The sequence below is a fragment of the Ciconia boyciana genome, chromosome 1, assembly GCF_034638445.1.
Source record: "Ciconia boyciana chromosome 1, ASM3463844v1, whole genome shotgun sequence".
In the NCBI taxonomy this organism is placed as follows: domain Eukaryota; kingdom Metazoa; phylum Chordata; class Aves; order Ciconiiformes; family Ciconiidae; genus Ciconia; species Ciconia boyciana.
The window spans coordinates 106,188,036-106,201,747 of record NC_132934.1 but is presented as its reverse complement, the minus strand read 5'-3'; the positions used below and the strand labels follow the sequence as shown (position 1 = coordinate 106,201,747).

Below are 13,712 nucleotides of genomic sequence, written 5' to 3'. Positions count from 1 at the left end.
CATATTACACTTTGTACCCGTATTATGGCTTACTCTTGGCTTTCTTCAGCTTTGTGTTTTAAGTCACCTTTTAAATGCTTACCAATATGAGCTATGTAAAATTGTCAGGGAGGAGAAGCAATGCTGGTCACTACAGAAAACACTCCAACAAGAGGACAAATGCAGGTGAAAAGGGAAATCCAAGTTTCCTAAGTAAAATAATACATCCTCCTCAGTTTCTTAACTGTTAAGAAATAGCCAAAACTAGGTTAAGAAGAAAGAAATCTACACAGAGAGTGTTACATTTACACTGCCCAAATTTAGGACAGAAAAGCAAAGACAAAGACATCTACATTAAGTATCTTATGTTTCAGACAAAAAGATGGAGTAGTATGTTACTATCAAACTGCATAAATACATGGGCAACACGATGATTTTTTGTTTTGTGGAGAAAAGAAAGTCTCTTACAACAGCTAACTTGTTTAGAACTCTGCACTAAAAAGTTTTTTTTCCCCTATTTCCCCATAGTTTACAAGCTGGCTTACCCATTGGAAATTTCTCACACAAGATTCTGGAAAATTTGAAGTTAGTCATGCAGAATTTGCCTACATTAACAGTAGATATAGCTCACCTGAATAGTTATGGGGGGTTTTCCCTCCTCTAGTGGTAAATACATTCACACAATAATATGTGAAAACTCAAAATCCTTGACGACCTTTGAATACCACATGATTCTGGCTTCCAAGTGAAATATCAGTATAAATATATGTAAATAAATGCTCTTACACAAATAAGCAAGTGTCAGAAAGACAGAATGAAAATGTCCTTCAAAATTTGACATTAAAAAGTCAATTTACTTCAAAAATGGACATGGCACAGATACAATTCATATAAGCACAATTATAAAACAACAAAAAGTGAAGAGCTTAACCTAAGCTGATCATCTTTTGTATGTAAAAATGTGTGTTTTGTTTGCATTTTCCATTATAGGGATTTTGGGTGTATTTTCAACATTTCTGTCTGAAATGTTCAGTACACGTGAAGTTTAGCATCTGAAACTACTGTAATTAGTGCAGTGGATTTCATAGATGAGTACACCTAAGGTAGAGAAAAGATGTCCTGGTAACCCGTGGTTTAAGGCATCAATGCTGCTGAAGTGATTAATTTTGAAGTAAGAACTTTCAGATCTGAATAAAAATCACTAGAAAAACTGAAACATATGGCTGTAATAAGAGCAACCATATGGCCAACAATGGCTGGCTTTGAAAGCATGGAAAAACTGGTATGCAAAGGTGCATTCCAGTTTTCAAAACACTGGACTGCTGGAAGACAAAGCAGAACCTAAATCTCACAAGAACATCAGTATCAAAGTGGCAATGTGTTCCATGTCTGTCCCACAAGAGTATAGGGAATTTATGAAGTGGGCAACAAGCTGTAGGATGAAACTAAGTACAGTGTTTACGGGTCTGTTTTGATGATGTTTAAAACTCTCAAAAACAGTTTATTACAGTTAAAGAGAAACCATCACACTAAGGACAGTCTAGTATCATACAGAAAAGGCAACACCACATTGCAGCAATTCAGAAGCTGAAATAGGTTTCGTTTAATTTAATGGTGCTTCCAATGCAGGACAAGTGAGATTCAGGGGCCTCAACTTTCAGAGACATTGAAAATTGAGACTCTTGGGTATACCACTATTCTTCCTTTCCAAAATAGCATAGGTCTTCCATATCACCTACAGCACATCTGCCAACCCCTTCTGGATGTCTCGGGGCATTTAAAGGACAACTCAGCACTTACGTTCAGGCAACTTCCAACCTACAGTGACTCAGTGAAATTTGTTGGCTTTTTATGAACAGAAGCCACACATTCTTTCTTAAATTATCTATAACAATAAAAAGTCGGAAAGTTTTGCAAGCCTAACAACTTGAAAAGTTTAGTCACAAAAATTTAGATAAAATGTAAACCCATGTGTAAAATGGAGCTTAATGTGGTTGTGCTATTGTTTTAACAGATGAAACTGTGCAGTAACAGGCCACAAAACACATTTCAAATTCATATGTTTATGAATATCCCTTCTTTCTTTTTGTGTTTGCCTACCTTCATCTTCTCTTCACACCAGCTTCATTTGGCTACCTCATCTTCCAGTGTACATTACACAGATCTTCAGAACAGTGTGGGAGAATAATTCAAATGACAGTTACATACAAGACCAGACAATTTCTCTGCCCAGCATCCACTCCTTTAGCTTTCATTTCCTGTATCTAAAGCAGACTAATTCCGTGCATGAGCATTGTATTAAATTATGATGTGTTCCTGTAAGTCGTCTGCCTCTGTTTCCACTGATGATGGTACAGGGTTGAACATAAGAAAAATAAGCCATGCTGTCTTGATAACTCCTTATTTTTCAGATATTTATTTTAATTTAAAACTGGCATCTGCTGGACTTTTTTTTTAGAGAATAAAGACTTAAGAGTGATATTTTTGTGGTTCAGGAAGTTTGTTATATAGTGGTTTGTCATTTATACTCGAGTTGGGGAGAGGAAAACCAGGAGGTGATAACTAGATAACTGATGAATATATGCAAGCCAATAAACTGCTCTGAAACACTGTATTATTATTTCATTACTTTAATAGCTTGAAAGCACTTGGAATGATTGTTGGTATATGTGGCTTTTAATACAACGATGAAATTAAATTGGCCAAACCAACAATAGCTAACATAATGAGAGAGTGGACTAGCTTTAATATAAATATGGAAATGTCAGTGACTTGTTATTTATATAAGGGCAATAAGCTATTATTTCAATATTTTACAATTTACAGTATTTCATTAGCTTCATATTTATTCATTTCTGAGACAAGATTATCCAAATGTAAAAGCCACAAGAACACAAGTGGAAACACCACCTCATCTCAATAACATGCACCTGATTTGAAAGTAAGTTCAACCCAAAACCTAAAAGCATGACACAAATTAGGCTTAAAGACTCTCTAGGAAGTTTGTTAGATGCTGCAATAACATAACCAGGTTTATCCACAACATGAAATTTATTAGAAATTAAACATCAGGGTATTTCCCTCCCTCAGTTGTTCTAAGAGTGCATAGAGAAGGAAAACAACTGCTTGTACACCAAGATGTTTTTTAGTATAATATACACTAGACAAAGAAAAGTTTACATTTTTACTCTTGCAAAAATAAGGTAACTGAGAAAAAGCACTACAAGTTTACAAGAATACAAGAGAATCTGAACCAATTAATCTCACCAAAACCTTATACTTAGGACATATTGGTGCTGTAAGAAAACCTAGTCTTAGATTTTATTTCATAAATGCAGTTCAGTTTCAAAGACAGTTCTTGCATTGAAGTCACTGATACAATCCTGCTATAAGGTCATATTTCTTTTTCCTTAAATTGTTCATCCTTTTCTCAACGCCCTCAAGTTGCTACAGAAATAGAGAAGTGAAGTTTTACTATCAGCTGAAAATACCTTTCCCTGTACACCTTAGCTGTGTACTTTTCTTCCACAAAGCATATCCAATCCTGAGTTTAGCACCCAGGATAGAATACACAGTTCTGATGATCTTTTGCCAGTGGATTATGTAAATTGAGCCCATTTACAAAAGCAAATAAAATCACATCACCACCCACGCCTTCCCCATGCACACAGAGGAAACCACAGGGCAACCATTACCATTCTCTTTCTACAGGTCATACTTGTCTGAGAGAAGCACTAGGGTCTACAGGCAACATTTTTGTATGTTTGTTTTTAATGCATGGGACCACAGCAGAACACCTTCCAGTAAGGTAATACAATCTGCTGCAGAATCCAGGACCAGCATTCAGAGTTCCTTGCCTGACACAGTTCACTTTAAAGATTTAGATAAAAATACACAAGCCTGACAAAAATTTGGGATAGAACAGCACTGTTAAGAGCTTTATTCTGGAATTGTCTCATTCAACCTGACAGACTTTAGAGACGAGGTAAAACGTTTCCCTCTTTAATAGCCTAAGAAATAGACATCAAGGAATGAAGAAGCAATCACAGCTTCTTCACTAGTGCCTTACTCTTCTTGCTACTGCACAGCCCTGCCTAACAAAGCTCAGGAGAGGCAGCAAGAAGGAAAAAGGATCAGAAGTTGTTCAACAATTCAGCTTCCCCTAGCCAGGAATACCTTCCCAAATGGACCCTCCACCCAAATCACTGGGGAGAAGGCATGGAAAATGAGAGATCTTTCCAGAACTCACCTTCCACTGAAAAACTTTACTATACTCTATTCCTACTGCTCCAAATAACAAAATCAAGCATATCTGTCAAGGTGCTTGCAGTCACTTTAGTTACTTCCTAACAAGTAAATTGAGTATAAATCTTGAAAAGAAGTTTCAGAAAGAATGGACAGCATGTTGCTTCTGCCAGGCTGTTCTCCTTCCTAAATTGGAAGTCGGTTACACTGGAAAGAAAAAGTAATAGAAAGCTCTAACCACATTACTCCAAGTCTCCTTTTCTCCAACTTGTTTTTCCTCATCAATTTAAGATTACTGTCAAAATTAAGTCAGTCGAGACAAAGCTGCCTGCTTTGTTTGTTTTTTCTTCCAAGCAATTTTCTGGAAAAAAAAAACCTGCTAAGGTGACAAGCATTTAAATGAAATACTGAAAAAATAGTCCTTAGCTATCAGACACATAGTAATACTTATCAGGTTCTTTATACATTTAACAGTGTTCTGCACAGGAATCTGCAGTTCAGAAGCCATTGGGAGAGGGGTCTATTTGCTGTACAGATTATTTTCCTGTAAATATATCATCACATCAGCTATTAGACTCTAAACTTATTAGGGATATTAAATATTTGTTCACAATTCCCCCTTCTCCCCCCTTCCCTTCTCCCCTGGGGAAAGAAAATAAATTAAAAAAATAAACATAGTCAAGATATGAAAGAAGCAAATGCCTATCTTCAAAGCCAAGTCATGAAGTCATGCCCTGATTTTCCAAAAGAGGGAGATATAGCTCCATTTGTGAATTAAACATTTCAATTGCAGTGAAGAACCTAAGAACATGTTCTTAACTAGTTTACTAGATCAGATCAAAAAGGAAAACTTTTGCTTTTTTCTATTTCTATGCTTCTCTTAGAAAACCAAGAGACATTAGTAAATGCTAACAAAAAAATTACAGAAAATACTGTAGTATCTATTTGAATATACAAAAATTCAAAAGATGGAGACTGTAGCCTGCTATTATAAAAAATTCTATGCAGATAAAAATACCATAGGAAAATCAAACTTAAAATTCAGGAAGCCATAGGAGAGTTGTTAAAAATGAAAGCAGTATCACATGGAAACATTCCCAATAGATTTCAACAGGCACAAGTGTAGAGATAATCATCATGAACTATCCTAGAAGTACATGGACTTCTACAGGAAGAAACTACAGGCTTTATAACTGTTAGCTACACAAAGGTAGCATTATTAGTTACTGAGGGACAACATTTTTAAAAGAGGAAGAGACCACATGTTTGAATGCTGTCCTGCAGCATAGATGCTTTTCTTTCAGTCTAGAATTCAGATTTTGAAAACCCTTTTCAAAAATCAAATTAGCAAGTCAAAGGAAAACTGGAATCTCTAAAATACACAGTTCAAGAAATACTCTCCCCCCACCCCGTGACTTAACCAGAATCAAGTTACTATAACAACAGTGATGTAGCTCAAAGACTATAAAAATTTGTATGCATAATATAAAAGCATTCATACATGTATTATGTAACTGAGAGGCTTGGGGTAGGAAAGCACAGTTTGAAAAGCAACCATAATAATAAAGCACATTACACACAATAAGTGTAACTTATTAGAGTTGTTTCAAGCCATGTCAAGTAGAAAAGAAGCTGCTGATGTATGTAATAGGGGCACCCAAGCATTAAGTATTACTTATCCTCAACTATAAAGCGTTTGTATAAAGGACAACTGCTGCATAATGCACCTTGTGGTTGGGTGGTTGTGGCATAGCATGCTTACTTTTTGATGCTCCCATTCACAGCTGTTTCAAACTGACAGCAAAATGTTTTTCAGGGATGAGGCAAGTCATGCTTAACACCTATGCTTCCTGTCACATAATGCCATGGTGTCTCATAACTGCGGTACCCTACAGTCCCAAATGGTCCTTTCACTTCCTTCTCCTTCCTCCTGCTGTTGTCTCCCTGCCCAACAACTCAAGAACTTAGGTGACACTCTCTTTGGTGGATAATAAAAGAAGTGCAGAAAACTGTGATGTGTTCCTTCTGTTCTGAAGTAATCTGTCATGGATAAGCTCACCTGACCCTCTCTACACTTTGGTGCATTAACTTAACTGCTTTCTGATATTCTAAAATAGTATACATTGAATACTTTATCATAATGCCTCAGAGAAGTCCTCCTCAAACAGCTCTGGTGTTGGCTGTGTTGCCACTACAGATTCCATCTGACAAAACTTGGGCACTCAAGGTGTGGAATAAGTCCATTAGAATACCAAAGTTTATCTTCCACTTTCTCCTTGACCTATAATCTTCTCTTAATGTTATAGAGAAATACAGCAGAAAATTAGGAAGTATGTGCCAGTAAGTCACACTGAAGAGTGTCAGAAGCTTTACCTGATTAGTGGCCCTATCTTCAAAACAAAAACAATTCCCCTAAAAAGCACAGCCATGTCTATATATACTTAATATGGACTTAAAATTCCATTTCAAGACCCCTTCTTTAAAATCTCTCTCCCTTTTCCTCCAAAACCTCACCTTTTGCTTTAACACACACCTAATATCAATTGAAACAATTACTCTTCTGTGTGGATAAACTAAAAGGAAAGTATTTTTAAATAGCAAAACCTCCTACCAAAGAACTGTGCAATCTTCAAGTCACAGGAGAACTGAGACCTGCCAAAACAATTGAACAAGAATATTCTGAAGTGCTGAACTCAGTCTGCAAAAAAGGCTCCAAAGAGCAACAGTCCACTGCATTACAATGCTTCATTGCTGCCACAACCTCTCCTATGAGTTCACAAGTAGTTGCACATTGTTTACCAAATCCAAACAGGCAAAGTCAAGAGACCATTTACCTCCCAATGAGATAACAACTCTTCCTGCTAGTAAACCTAATCTGTGACCCAGAGAAGTCTACAATAACTTGCTGAAGGGTCATGGCTCGCAATCAAGCAATGAAACATGAAGAGTATTACCACAGATTCAACTAATGCTTTACTTCCCATTCAGCACCACTGATGTCTAGAAATGTGTATGCTAGATGACTTAAGTCCTGTTCCCTAAATTCAAAATGCCAGGAATGCCATTTCTGCTCCTTCTTGCACATAGGTTATATACCACAATGCTGCAGAACGTTTCATTCACTGTTCAACTTTGCAGACCTGGTGATTTTTATTTTTTGAATCCTACACACCATTTACGACATTTAAGTGACATGGAACTTAACAGACTATGAGCGAGGACATTCCCTGCCCCCCCAGCTGAGGTGAAAACAAGAAGCATTAGAAGTCTTTATATTTGTACATGTAAGAAAACAGTGAACACTTCTTCAGGAAGCTTCCCATTGAAATAAAGTTTCGTACCTCTGCTAGGGGTACCTAGGGCTCCCTTTGTAAAAGCTGTCTGACTGCACATAACCTATTTACATCTTATGTTACAGAAAACCCACCACATCTTTAACACCTCTATACCTAGCATCCTAACCACCAGCCTGTTTTCCCATTATTAAAAAAGTTTCCTGGGTTTTCACATTCTCATTAAAAATGCCTTCACATTTTGACTGCAGACTGCTTGAAGCACATGAGACCTGAACTCAAAGCCAGTCTGATACTATGCTGCTGGACTTCCTGATCAGTCAGGTCAGCTACCATCTACTTCATCAGGGACAGTAATTACACTTGATGAATTTTACTAACCATGGTTCCCTGACACTGATTAACCTACCTGCTCACCATATTTGATTCCTTTTCAAGGTTTACAAGCTAAACACAGAGCATGCAGATCTACTATAAAGTATAGGATACAGTGGTAAAAGTCGTAAGGATGAAGTTTTAATAATATTCTTTACAACTAACTTATCTCTCCCCAGCACCTCAGGGGTACAAATGTACGTTTAAGTACTTCTAACCATGATTAATCTGTTAGTGTTTTGACTCAAAGTAGTTCTTCCCCTTTGCACCCTTTAATATTAAAAAGGGTTATATATTTGGACTGGAAAACTACTCAAAACCAATAGTAGAGAACTTTTTAAAATATTTTGTACAAACTGAAAAAAATTGTGACTGTTCTTCATGTCAGCCCCAATTTTGTATTGAACTTATCACCTATAACTACTGTTCAGCAATCACTGAAACCACTCAAACACACAAGAGTCTGGAATATCAATAGAAGAATATTATGTTAACAAGTGCACAAGATATCAAATTATTCACCTCAATCCAATACAAGGTACTCCCTCAAAAAACTGTAAAGTTTACCATTTAAATATATATATTTAATAAATCTACATTTACACATGTAGATGTGTGTGAAGGAGGAAAGGATATAGATTTAGCAAGTGATGGAATGCAGAGTTTTTTTAAAAGTTTCTACCATTTTCTGACCTTTCAGAGGGAAAACTTATGTTATTTGTTCTCAGAGCTGTATATGATTAGTTCTGTCAGCATGCATAAAGAAATCACAGATCTACTGTCATTACTAGAAAGTTGAACAGTTACTACTATTTTAGTATACCCTCTCCAGCTCACTGAAGAAAACTTAGTGGTTCCGCTATACAGATCTCCGCCTATTCAATGTTCCAGGGCAGCAGGTAGCTCAATCATAATTGCCAATATTTTGGAAGTACTGATCTTACCAGCTTTTCTTATTTAGCTGTGAAAATATTTTAGAACTTGATCATTAGCAATAAATTTGGAAATTATTTTCATCTAGGTTTGAATTCTTATTGGCTTCTATTTTCCAGTTGTTCTGCATTTTCTGTGTTGTTCCTCGGTGACCCCATAAAGAATATTAAACAAGGTCCCCACTGCAGATATTAAGATCTCAATTTTTACCAATACTGTCCTCACCCCTATACTCCACTGACATTATTTCAAAATTAGGATCTTACAGACTACAGCAAAAACTTAATGTACAGGTATTAAGCAGTTGTAAAACTCATTTATAAATAAACAGTAAGAGAACAAAGTGGAACACTGATTAAACTCCTGCATGTGTATGACAACACATGACAAAACTTGCTAAGAAAGCCTGTCCATCTTAATTTTTCTAAAAGCTTGCTGTATACTGTGAAAAGGTAATTAAGAATACTCTGGCAAGGAAGGAAGAATTCAGTCATTTTAAACCATGAAAGAAGATAAGCACACTTGCTCCCCAACTGCCATCGCTGTTAGAAAATAACAAACATGTTAACATTTAAAAAAACTTTGGTCGTCCCAGACCATCTTTCAAACTACCCTCATTAGAAAAAAGAAACAGAGGTAAAGAGGCTTGATTTATTAAAGCACAAAGTTTGGGGGGTTTTTTTGTTTTTTAATCTGTGCTCAGCTTATGACATCTATCAGAAGTTAAAAAAAACACCAAACACCATACAACCACAACAGCAACTATATTTGATCACTTAACTCACTAAGCTCCCCACTGATCCATGGAGAAAGGAAAAAGTGCCCTTTTCTGGCAGGTAACCTTATTTTGTAGATGGATGTCATAATCCACAAGGGAGTCATTCAACTGTTATAAGCATCCATTCCTTCATACAGAAATGTATCAGAAGATCTATAGCAGATTTTTTAATTACTTGCCTTCTTCAATGTTTATATTTACTTATGAGAAGACTGCCTGAAAAGCTACAATAGACAGCCTACTACTAGTGAAAACAGGCAAATGTTTGACCTCTGCTCCTCATTTATTTTCCTACAAAAATATTTTGTGACCTGATCTAAATTAGTGTCACCAGCTACACTCCATCCATTTCCCATTCTGGCTTAGAAATTACTTATTTAAAAGGAGTGACCTTGTCACCATTTCAGAACTTGGCATTCGCCTGCATAGAGCTAAAGATGAAAACAGTGTAGACAGAAGCTAAGGACAAGGACCTTCTGGAGGAGACTCCCCCCCTCCCCCCGAAGATTAATCAAATCACTGCATAAATGTCTGAAGTGGACTATTTTAACTTTAATATTCAAGAATAATATTGGTAAAAGAAACTTTAAAACTTGTGATTCCCTTATGCTTCTTTAGTAAATCAAAAGAGGGAACACCTTCATTACTAAAAAGAAATAGGTTTTGTTGCCTAGTCTAGTGCACACAGACAACAGTGCCTGTGTATTTAAACATTAGCTCTGCAATCTGCATAGTAATTTCCATCTACAGACAATCCAATATTCTCATCTTCTACATGAAGAACTGCAAAACTATGCTCTACCACACAAATTCTCACATTCCCAAAAATACACGCGTTTATGAACGATCATAATTAACAGAACCATGTAGTTTGAAGAAAACTTACAGAAGAGAAGCAGTTTTCTGAACCCATTAGTGGAATGAGAGATAAAAAGATCAGCCATAGCATGAGGGTAACAAATGCCTACCATGTGGAATATTCCAACCTCATTCCAGCTTTTGTGACAGATAAACCATTTTAGAACTACCTTAACTGGAGACTTTTCCATGTTAGTTATATCATCTAAATACATTGAAAGTACACATTGTGATGTGTTAGATTCAGTTGCGTAGGCACTACGGAACAAAACCAAAGTGTCATGAAAGATTATTAGTAAAGTTACAGATGAGGCTGGGAGCAGTTCCAAATGGATGAAATCATCAATTATGATTATGTACACTTGTGAATAAAGTTTCTAAATCTTTGCACTTTTCTTTTTTTAAAGACAAGAATATACGCACTCAAAAGCGGATTTCTCACAGGCAGACAGAACAGTCCAGCTTCATAAGCCTGTTTAGCAATCACATATTTTGAGTGCCAGTGACAACTGCATACATCTTTCTTTAGAACTGAGCATGTAAAAGCACAATTAGAAGTGGCAGGGTAAGAAAAAAAAAGACAAACTTACATTCTGCTCTGCCAGCAAGAGTCTCATGGCTTTTCAGAAGACTCAGAGCAACTACAGAACTACAGCAAATCACCTTACTAGTACATCAGTACCAAGAGTAATCAGTAGTCAAAAATTCTGCATGCTAAACAAATTATGCACAATGCAGCCTTTGCTTTATGGAGTTTTTATTTCAAAGAAAATGGTGAATGGAACGAGAGAAAGTACTATAAAGACCTGTACTTCAAAAACAAGAGATATGACCAGTGATTATATTGGTAGACAGACAAAAAAGTAATCTTAAATTCCTCCAAACGTGTTTAAGAATATATGATTTTGTTATTATGTTAATAATTATCAACACTCCTCATCATTCACACCTCTTATCTCTACACTGAGGATAGAATATTCTACAGTAGGTGAGCTCAATAGTTTTGTAGATACAACATAAAAGGTAAATTTAGCAACAATCAAAAAAAATCTAACCTACTTACATCTCAAAACCATGGAAAATATTAAGTAACCATTCTGCAGTCTCATATATTACTGCATAATCACTGTATTTCTGAGTTGCAGACAACTGTTTTCTTTCCTGCTCTGTAAAATAAAAACAGCTTTTTCATCCCTGAATGATTATTCCTAAATTTCAATGCATCCATATATATTACTTGGATAATTTCATAGGCCATAACAGAAAGCATAAGAGATAAGCACACACACTGAGTAAGCATTTCCAGAGCATTTTTATGCCTATCTGTTTCAGCAGATTCGTTGTTTACCTAACCTGATTTTCAGCAGAAAAATTAGGATTTTTTTTCAGTGTGTTAGTTTTGTTGATGGGAGCCCTGAAAATATAGTAGCATCATACAAATGCTCCCGGTTTCTTAGTTTTCCTAGTCTATAGGAAATTATTTCAGTACATTTCTTTCCTTAACTACTCATTACTGTCCCCTGTTAGCATCCAGTAGCTCTGGAACTCAAGCTCTGACTGCAACAATTCAAATTCTGAGAAGTACATCTCTGACTGAAATCAGTATTCACCTAGAAATAATCAACTTTAGTGATAGTCAGTCGTCATTATTATATCTGTGCTAAGCATAACAACTATGGCATTTGACAACTCAAAGAAACTTTCCATCAATTTCTGGAAGAAAGGATTTTATGCTCATGGATACTCACAAAATGCAACTGATAAAATAATTTAAGTTTTCCCTGCATCTGTATTTAGTTTAACTTACTTAACATAAGCTTACTGCTAAATACCCTTAATTCCTAAATGATAGGCAGTTTTACAAGACCACATGTACAAAGTAACACAAAAAGAACACCTGAAAAGCCATTGTTAAAGGGATCACAAAAATCACCAAGGTATTGAGACTTGAATAGGATCTCAATCTCAAGTAGTTGCATCAAATACAGAAATACTTTATCTATACATTACTTAATTCTTATATTTCAAATTATCAATATGTAAATACTGTTTTCATCTTGTAACATGATACAATACACTATATCCACATTTCAGCCAGATATGCCTGTTCCTAAGCATCACAAAGAGAGTTAGATGTTAGTTTCACCCATTGAGGCCACTTTGCACAAGTAGATAAACTGATTCTGCTTCTAAGAACAATTAAAAGATGATAAAGTTATTTAAATGAAAACAAAAAGGACAATGGAGTAAAATTCTTTTAAAAGAATTGGACAGAGTAAGTCTAGAACCAACACCTTTAGCTTTGATCCATGGGACACAGGAGGATAGCCATCTTGTCCAGGTGGAATGAACAACTCCCACTTCCCATACTCCATCTTCTTGTATGGATGAGAAAATGGATTCCAACCATCTGCAATTTAAGAAATAATACGAAGCGTATTTATCTTAAAAGGTGTCCAATTACAATTCCAAAGGTATAACAGCATGTTCTATTTTTTTCAGAATAAACTTCAGTGACAGCAGACAAATACTTTTATATCTGATACCACCATACACATTCAAAAGACATTCAATAAAATGTATAAGATTCACTGGGAAACCATACTCCAATTCTAATTTGACAATGATTAAATTATTTCTACTTTACCTTCTTCGATCAAAGTAAAAACAACCTCCTCCTCAAAAAAACACTGATTTTAATACCACAAAATCATGGTGGTATGAAAATTAGTGGCTGAAAATTAATGCTTAATGTAGAATTAAAACCAAAAACCTCACATCCTAAACAAGCCAGTAGAAATATCTGTTATAACACTACGGGAAAAAATAATTAGCAGCTGTTGATTATGGAGAGGGGAAGTGAGTTTGGACAAAATGTAACTAAAACTAACCTCAAACTGAATGCTCAAACCAGGTTTGGACACACATACTGCTCATTGCCCCTATTTTGACAAGCTGATGTCTTATTAATAACAATCATTAAGTGTATATAATAGAAAAAATAAAGAGGAAATTGCACAAAAACTTGGTAGCAATGGCTAGGAAACCACACAATACCAGACAATGGCAACACAGACAATGGCAACACAGCCAGGAAATTTGGCCTGAAATGCCACAGTTTTATTTAAGTAAGTCTTGAAGATTCCTTTTTCATTAAAAAAGTTTAATGAACCAACCTTAGGTTCCATAATTCAAGATTCTTTATCTTCTCTGGATTCACTGAGCACTGGAGATATGCAAGGTTGGTCATT

General features: G+C 35.8%; 1 protein-coding gene across 3 annotated transcripts in view; it reads right to left on the bottom strand.

Moving 5' to 3' along the window:
• The window catches only part of GBE1 (1,4-alpha-glucan branching enzyme 1), a 170,777-nt gene that overhangs the window by 109,900 nt on the left and 47,165 nt on the right, over nt 1-13,712 (bottom strand). For all 3 annotated transcript variants that reach the window (XM_072886017.1, XM_072886003.1, XM_072886011.1), the window contains exon 3: nt 12,756-12,871. In XM_072886017.1, the coding sequence (XP_072742118.1) occupies nt 12,756-12,871 (116 nt within the window). The remainder of the gene's footprint in view (nt 1-12,755; nt 12,872-13,712) is intronic.